The sequence below is a fragment of the Zingiber officinale genome, chromosome 5A, assembly GCF_018446385.1.
Source record: "Zingiber officinale cultivar Zhangliang chromosome 5A, Zo_v1.1, whole genome shotgun sequence".
Classification (NCBI taxonomy): Eukaryota; Viridiplantae; Streptophyta; class Magnoliopsida; order Zingiberales; family Zingiberaceae; genus Zingiber; species Zingiber officinale.
Genome location: NC_055994.1, coordinates 19,539,898 through 19,549,351, shown reverse-complemented (window position 1 = coordinate 19,549,351; position 9,454 = coordinate 19,539,898). Strand labels below are relative to the sequence as shown.

General features: G+C 34.6%; 1 protein-coding gene across 1 annotated transcript; it reads right to left on the bottom strand.

Annotated features, from left to right (window-relative positions):
* Positions 1-2,391: 2,391 nt before the first annotated feature.
* Positions 2,392-7,531, bottom strand: LOC121979456 (probable protein phosphatase 2C 74). The gene is made up of 7 exons (XM_042531447.1): positions 7,034-7,531; positions 6,766-6,930; positions 6,522-6,692; positions 6,245-6,424; positions 5,998-6,153; positions 2,722-2,856; positions 2,392-2,613 (listed from the first exon to the last, which is right to left on the bottom strand). The coding sequence occupies exons 1-7, from the start codon at positions 7,412-7,414 to the stop codon at positions 2,392-2,394; spliced, it is 1,410 nt and encodes a 469-aa protein (XP_042387381.1). The 5' UTR covers positions 7,415-7,531.
* Between the last annotated feature and the right edge of the window lie 1,923 nt (positions 7,532-9,454).

Below are 9,454 nucleotides of genomic sequence, written 5' to 3'. Positions count from 1 at the left end.
GCTATTTGACTTAAGTTCTTAAAGGTTGATCTAGTTTAAACCCTTAATTCAGGATTACTTATGATTTTTTCAATTGGATGATTAGGGTTTGATTTTATTATTCGTAAGTTAGATTTTTCATGTTGTTTGGTTTGTGTTAAGTGTTCGTCTTCTTCTTGATTTATGGAACTATGTTGATTATTAGTTATGATATTATTAATATTTTCATCAAAAGTTACATTAGTAGTTTCTTCAATTTTTAAGGTGGATTTATTATAAACTCTATAGGATCTACTTGTAGAAGAATAACCAATAAAAATTCCTTATTGAGTTTTTGAGATGAATTTTCCTAAGTAATCTTCAAGGTTTAAAATATGCACATTACATCCAAATACTTTAAAATATTTTATGTTTGGAATTTTATTAAAATAAATTTCATAAGATGTTTTATTCGAAAATTTGTTAATTATAATCATTTATCCAGAGCTTTGGATTCCTACACATAATGTAGGAGTTAAATCAAAGTTTGGATAAAGGATGTTTAAATGTTGTGAGTTTAGTTATTAGGTTGTATTTTAAAATTTAAGGTTTAAGTTATAATATTGATTTAATTTTAAGTTTGAATATAGGTTTATTTAAAGTTAAGTTTATTAATTTGATACTTGGGTTTAGGAATTAAATTAAGTTTAGATTAAGTTTAAAGTTTAATTTATGTTCATTTAAATAAGTTTAATTAATAATTTTTAAGTTAAGTTTTAGGTTTTTAAAATAATTAAGTTTTTTAAAAAAATTATAATTAAGTTTTAAAATAATTTTTTTTAAAAAAATACTTTTTAATTAAGTTTTAAATTAAGTTTTAAAATAAGTTTTAAATTAAGTTTTAAAATAAGTTTTAAATTAAGTTTTAAAATAATTTTTAATTAAATTTTTAAATTAAGTTTTTAAAATAATTTTTAATCAAGTTTTAAAATAATTTTTAATTAAGTTTTTAAAATAATTTTTAATTAAGTTTTAAAAATAATTTTTAATTAAGTTTTAAATTAAGTTTTAAAATAATAATTTTAAATTAAGTTTTTTAAAAAAAATAATTTTAAATTAAGTTTTAAAATTATTTTTAATTAAGTTTTAAAATAATTTTTAATTAAGTTTTAAAAATAATTTTTAATTAAGTTTTAAAATAATTTTTAATTAAGTTTTAAAAATAATTTTTAATTAAGTTTTAAAATAATAATTTTAAATTAAGTTTTTTTAAAAAAAAAATTAATTAAGTTTTAAATTAAGTTTTAAAATAAGTTTTAAAATAATTTTTAATTAAGTGTTTTTTAAAATTAATTTTTAATTAAATTTTAAACTAAGTTTTAAAATAATTTTTAGAAAGGTTGTTGAACCCATGTTAGATTCAAATTTAGCTTTGGGTTAATCAAGTAAGCTTCCTAAGGATAAGTTTTCAGTTAAGTGGTGAGGCATATGGCCTTCTTATGTATCAACGGTGGACCACTTGCTATATACTTTCCAAAATAGTTCTGCCCAAAAAACTTAATACTAAGTTTTGGTCTAACTAGCCCATGTTTGACTGGGGTAGCTTTGGTCAGATCCACTAAGTCTAGTGCACCGGGTAGAATATACAAGATTCAGCCTAGACATGCATTCGATAAACCTTCCTTGATGTACTATCATCTCAATCTATTCTGATGCTATGTTATAGGGTTTGGTAAACCTTTTTAACTAACCGTTCTAAGCAGAAAATGAACCTAATCCTAATCATGTAAAGTTCGTTAATCAAGTTGGCTGAACCATTTTTCTAATTGCTTCCCCTGAGTCATATCTTAGATATGGTCTATCTAAGTAGTGAATCTGACTCTTAGGGATCAAATAGAGATTTGGTTTAATTGGTTTAGTTAAACATTTTATTGGAACTCATGCTTGGACTTGACTTCTAACATTTTGATTAATTAAAGATAAATATGGTTTGTTTGTTTTATTTGGTTTATAGTCAAGTCTCAATTTGTTGTACACGGCTCGTTGCGATCCAAATATCATGTTTAGACACTTGGATCCCAGTACAAACTTTTCCAACGTTTTCTTGAGTTGCTCGACTTATCCTTTCAGGTGGGAATTTTCTTCCTCAAGTTTTGCAACTTGAATTGAAGTTCCAACTTGAACTTGGTTAGTCGTGTCACTTAAGTTAACTTGCTCCTTAAGGTGGTTTATTTCCTTAAGTAGCAAGTTATTTTGTTTTTTGTATTTTGTTAATTTTTTAACAAACATTTAACTACTTTATGTAAGTTTGACTTGAAATAAAAAGTTACCATATTTGGACCTTTAGAAATGGATACAGATTCATGGCTTCTCTCGGATCGGTGTTAGTTTCGGATGTTAGGATCGTTGGCAGCCGGCTAGAAGGGGGGTTCATCAAAACAACCTTGGGGTACCAACATCGGACTCGTACTCTTCCTCAAAATTGGAATCAGAATCTTCGTTTCTTGCCATAAAGGCAAGATGGCTTGAGTGCTTTAGTTCTTCTGCATCGGATTCCTCGGAGGATGACTCGTCCCACGTCGTTTTGAGGGCATTCTTCCTTCTTGATTTGGGATGTTCTTCGTTCTGGTTAGGGCATTCCTTTTTGAGATGTCCCTTCTTGTTGCATCCATAACAAATCATTTTTGATTTATTTTGTCTCTGGTTGATCGGTGTCCTTTTGGTGCTCTTTTTGAACTTCTTCCTTGTTAGTAATTTTTGGACCATGTTGACAAGTTCCTCTTCATTTGTTGGGTCTGAGTCAGTCTCACTTTCTAGTTCAATCTTGGCTTTGGTCTTGGTTTCTGTGCTTGACCTTGCATACAAGGCAACACCTTTCTCAACTTGACTCAAGTTAGACTGTTCATGTAATTTCAATTCGCAAAATAATTCATCTAATTTAATAATTGAAAGATCCCTTGAAACCTTGTATGCATCTATTATTGATGCCCACAAGGCGTTTCTCGGGAAAGTGTTTAATGCATACCTTATCATGTCGCGGTTCTCCAAGTTGTGTCCGATTAGATGTAGGCCATTGAGAATATCTTTTAAATGAGCATGTAGTTATGTGGCCGTCTCTCCAGGAAGCATTTTAATGTTAAATAAATTATTTAATAATAAATCTCTTTTGTTTATCTTAGATTCATCGGTTCCTTCGTACAGCTTTATCAGATGGTCCCAGAGTTGTTTTGCATCTTCGTAGGGCCCGACTTGATTTAGCTCTTCCATCGTTAGGCCACACTGAACGGTGTTGATCGCTTTGTAATTTAGTTGCGCCTTCTTGATCATTGGAGGGGTCCAGTCTTCTAGTTCTACCAGTTTTCCATCGACCATCTGGGGAGTGTATCCTTTGAGTATGGTGTACCAGAGTTTGATATCGGACTTGAGGTAGCACTCCATTCTGTTCTTCTAGTAGCTGAAATTATCTCCTTTGAACAATGGAGAGCAAACAGTACTATACCCTTCTTAGCAGAATTTGACATCCTTGGATTAAAGAAAAACAAACAACAAACAAATTTTCAAGACTCTCGTCTTGGGATTAGTAGTGCTGGAAAAAGAAATAAGAGTAAAGAAAACTTTAAAGGAAAAAGAGAGTTTTAAAAAATGCTCAAAAAATGATTAAATACTTTTAGAGCTACACGGCTCTGATACTAATTGTAGGATCGACAGAGTGCGATAGAGGGGGGGGTGAATATCACTCTTTTAAAAACACTCCTTTTCTTTTCGTAACGACTCGTAAAACAAATAACAAAGCGGCAGCGAAAAATAATACAGAAGATCGAGTGGTTACTTGGTTCAGAGCCTACGTTGACTCCTACTCCAAGACCCGCGATCCTTGATCACACCGTTGGGCAATTCACTATAACTCTTTTTTCCAAAATCCTCAGAAAGAATCAATACGTACAAATAGATGAGTAAGATAGTAACAGCCTACTATATTACAAGTAAATAAGTATAATGCAAGCTAATAAAAATATACCGACAAAAGATTAGGGATGTAGCTTGTCGGCACTTCTTAGAGCAATAGCTTGCTTATGAAGATGAGTAGTTGTAGTACGAACAGCAGCTTGCACAGAGATCAACTTCCAACGGATTCGTAGTTGAGCCTCAGACCTCGAGCTTCACTTTTATAAGAATAGTCAATGTTTGGTTGACTGATCCTTGGGTTCAGTCAACCGAACCCACTCCCTCCCTTCTTTACTGAGATCTAATCCTCAAGCATTAATGATGTTTAATGGTTCGGTCGACCGATCCTACTGTTCGATCGACCGAATGGTAAGCTTTTCCTGTTCATCGAGATTCTTCATTAATGCGTCATTAATGTCTTTATTGTTCGGTCAACTGATCCCCTGGTTCAGTCGACCGATCAGGCAGTTTTCCTTCTTTGCTTCGGCTCGATCTGATCTATGCTGAGTCATAAGGGTTTGATCGATCGATCAGCTTTTTTGGTTGACCGATCAAGATTAGATTAGAAGTCGTGCTCTATTCGATTCTGATTTGGTCTGAGGCAACCTGGTTCGATCGACTAATCCCTGCGTTCGGTTGATCGATCAGGCCGGATCTGTAAAATAGTGTTAGACATATAATCCTGCAAAACAGAGGTTAGCACAGTAATATTATATTTGATGCATGAGTAATATTAGACAGTAGAATTGTCTTGATCTCAACTTGAAAACCTTCCTGATTTCTTCAGTTTGATTAGCGACCTTAGGTTGTTCTTTTCAGGACCACGACCTCACTATCGCTCCTCCAGTTGTTTACCTCAACCTACCTGCTAAACATAGTCCTCCAGATATGTTTGGACTTTACCGCTTAGCATTGGATCGGCCACCCAAGACTTTTTCTTGATTTACGATCCTCCAAACCTATCGAGTTTCTCCGTCAAGTGTCGAATCCTCTCGACCCACTTGGTCTTTCTGCCTGGCTTCCACGATCTGCTAACTCTTTCCTGCCTAGCCTCTAACTAGGACTTTTCCGGCTGAGTAAACAGCCTGCACACTTGGTCAACTTGTTAGATCACAATAAAACTTAACTTGAACCTTTGACAACATCAAAACTTAGATTTGATTCTGGTGCAACCTGTACAAACAGCTTTAAGGGCGCTGAATTGTCTCCCAGGTACCCATGGTTCAATTTCCAGCTTGGTGTATTTACATGGATTTTTCATCCAAATGGGACTTGCAACTAAGGAATGTTGGCTTCTATTTTTTCTGCCAAATGGGGCTTGCAACTAAAGAATGCTGGGCTTTGGGTCACTGGTTCACCTCTTGGTTAATCTTTTTTTTTTTTTTGAGTGGTTCACCTCATGCCCTCGGGGCTATGGTGCAACAGTAAGGCCACTCAATTGTCTCCCAAATATCCACTGTTTGATTCCTAGCTACGACATATTTGCAGAGGCTTTTCATCCAAAAAAGACTTGCAACTAAGGGATGGTAGACTTCTGGGTCACCCACCACAAGTGCTTCCTGATTTACTCTAGTAGTTGTGGGAAATTTCTATAGGATTGAACCGATCACCCCATACTCGATGTTACCCAGTCTAGTTATTTATTTATTTATTTATTTTGTGAGTGGTAGTTCACCTCCTGCACCCATGGCACATGGCGTAGTTGGTTCCTAAGAGGTAAAATTGTTTCCTTAGGTATAGGTTTAAATTATAAGACTGATAACCGCGGAATAGCCTCTCTCTTGAGGTCTGTTACGTATCTGATTTACCTGTCTATATTTTGATATGGAGCCGATGATATTAGGACAAAATCATATTTTTGTTTCCTTGAGTGGTTCACCCCCTTCTCCCATTTTAAATTTTATTGTAGGAAGTGAACATTATATATGTGTTACAAACAATTAATTAAGATTGAATCGAGAAAAAATTCTCATCATAGATATTTCAAAGAAGCGAGCACTCGAGTTTCGTATCATCTTTTTTTACAATTTGATGACATAAATTCTTTAGCTATATTTCCTACTTTATGGCATGCCTCTCTTAACCCTAACTTACAACATTTCTCATTTGTATAAATTGTTGAAGGTTCACCACCATGACGGTAATGTCATCCTTGCTACCCCTACTACAAGATAACTTAATAAGATCTTTGCATGCCTTTACGGAGTCGAAATGCTTCGAAACAACATCTATTGCTTCTTGATTACCAACCTATCGAACAAATTCAATTTGAAACACAAATTATTTGAGATGTGGATCTTCTAAATAATGCCAATTCACAAAGAACAAACTATATATATACCTTATCCCATAAACCATCTGAGGCCACTATTAGAAACTCGCACTCCGGTGTCGATCTAATTTTGTTCACTTCGGGTTCAGAGATTATCCACTCCTTCATGTTCGCATCGCCAATTGCTCGCGACACGGCTAATGAATCTTGGACCCTCCACACTCCATTTCGGCAAGTAATATATCCACCCTAATACCAATTATACATACATATATACTTAATAACATGCATGAATGATCTCGAATAATTGAGCAAGTTAATGGAGTATTTTGTTTCTCTTAATTACCAAGTTTTCGATCCTTTCCCTTTCGTCCTCTCTCCCGGCACGGTGGTCGGCCGTTAGGGCTTTCGCGACTCCCTTGTGGCTTAGAACAACCCTACAATCCCCCACATTTGCAACATGTAGCTCACCATTCTTCAATAAAACAGTGGCCACACAGACTCCACTCTTGACACCCTGAGATGGAGTGCATTACAATCATTAAGCATTAATTAATTAATTAATTAATTAGAATCCTATGTATATATACCTGTGTAATAAAATCCTTGTCAGTAGTCAAATATCCTGCTTTAATTGCCAAATCTGGTTGGTTTACTTCTTCCTCAAGAGCTGACACAATGTTCTTCCCTAGATTTTGGGAGACAAAGTCAACGGCTGCACGGCCACCATGTCCATCAAATACACCAAAAAATGCCTGTAAAAGACAAATTAAATTAATTGCACTTGTTAATTACAAATTATTATAACTTAATTAGCCATATATTAAATGAATGAAGAATTAATAATTAATTAATCACCTGTGTTGGATCATCATTAATGTTACCAATGACTTCGTATCCATCCTCCATCACATGTTTATTCTGCCCTTTCCTCCATGCCAAACTGAACCCCTTCCCTTCGACTTCAAACTCATTATGAACAACCTCCTTATCACAATTAGCAAAGCCGGAGACGACTGCAGCGGCACTGGGAGGAGGCTCCGGAATCAGCAGCCTCAATGGTCTCCTCCTCGCGATCTTCCTCGGGCCCGCTTCGAACACCGCGGCCGCGGCGGCCGGCCTCTTAGAAGGGGAGTAGTTGCAGCAGGAGCAGCAGTAGTCACTCGGGAGATGGAGAAGCTGAACGAGGTCGCTGCAGAGTTGCACCTCGACCGGCTCGACCATTTCGGCTGATTGCATGGAATGAATTGCAATGAATATGCACGAATGGTTTGGTTGTAGCTAGATAGAGATATATATATACTTGTAAACGATATCGATCTTCGTTGATATTGGCGAGACTCGGTCACTCTTGGACTTGGCAGTTGATGCAACGTTACGTTAAAAATGATATGGTGCAGCTTTGGTGTATTGGTTGGAAAAGGTCCATTATATATATAATATTATATCGTTTTCTTTTTTGATTTTTGATTTTTGATTTTTGATTTGAATAAAGCAAATGTGTTTGTGGATTGATTGGTTCAATTATATTAATTAAGCTGTCCGTGTCAGGGCCGTCCAAGGGGAGCTTAGCGAAGGGCTTGGTCAGCGACTGATTGTGGTTACTTTGACACCGTCTCATTTGAGTGACGTTGTCTAGAAGGAGGAGGTTAAGTTTATTATTTCTGATTAATGCCTTTTCTTTTCATTTACGAAAGAGGAAGTGTGTTGATTGTTATGATAGCGATCGAGAAGGATCGGTTTGAGATGAAATGATCAATTCAAAAACGACTCATATTTCGTTCAATCAATTTCATATTTTAAAAAATGAAAAATATATATTATTGTTTTTTTACCCTATATATTTTTAGATAAATAAAATAAGTTAAATTTACGAGATGCATGGTTGGGTCAATCAGGCGGGTCGATCAAATCAATCAAGGCTAACCACACAAGTCGAGTGGACTCAATGTGTCGAGCAAGTCAATCAAATCGTTGTAATTGAGTTGATTGGACAAGTATATCAAATTTTGTTTAAGCTAGTTTTAATCAAGCTGCTAGCTACATCGATTAAGTTGTGCAAATTGATTGAGTTGGTCAAGTATCGAGTGAGTTGGTCGCGCAGAACAATCACGCCAAGTAGATCAATTGGCTAGCTACATCGATTAAGTTGGGATGACCAGCTAGGTAGATTAAGTAAAGCTACTGAATAATTCAAATTGCAAAAATTAGATGGATAGAATTCGCTACTCATCATTGGTTGAGCAAATAATGTCAGATAATGATAGGATGTTGAATTTGATGACTAAGTATCCAAACTATATTAAGTCATCTTTTTATTGTATATCGGATCAAAATCTACATTTTTATTCAACCTTGACTATACTGAATAGATAATGGAATAAAAATGAATTAAACAATATAAGATGAAACGATCATTTCCTTTTATTTTATTGAGACTCCTTTCCTTTTATTCGACTAAGTCAATTAGTTAAACTGGGCCAATTAGGGAAGAGAGACAGACACAAGGTGAAAAGGATTACTATAAGGTCGAATAGGCAAGCATACTTAATAGATTAGATTAGATAGGCTATATAAATCAAATTATAATGAGGTGAATAAAAAAAAACAAATGAGGAATATAAACAAATCCAAATAGCTACATTGATGAGGCGATTTGAATGAATCACAAAAGTTTGACAAGCCATAACTCTTAGTTTTAAAAATTAAGTCCCTAGGATTGTGACTAACCTAAACTCTAAATAGAATAATTTAACCATACATCAAAATAAAAATTAACTTTGACTAGGATATATATTTCAAGGTCAAGCTATTCTAATTACACTGCTATAGTGTTACAATTGGAGAATTCAACTCACATTTCTGTTGTTGGTTATGATGTTCTCTAAAGTTGCTGGTAGGATTCAGATCATCCTGATGCAGCTGCATATGAAATATTCAAGATCCATAACATTTGGGTTTATTCTTCCCCCTAAAGCAGTCTAGTTAATATATGTCAAAGAGGCCCAATTCAGAAGTCAGAAGCTAGTAAGGTTACTTTTCATATTTGCTTGGTAAAGAGTTGCATGAGCTGGAATTAGGCCACTTCATACATTGGATGAAATACATTGGAAAGGTTCAAAGTTACATGCTGAATTGATTAAATAACCTATAATATATACAATCTGAGTAATGCTCATTCAATTATGACAAAAAGAAAAACAATGTGACCCACCTCAAATAATTGGGAATTACAACGAAAAAAAAATAGAATCTTCCATATCAAGGGAAAATGGAGAT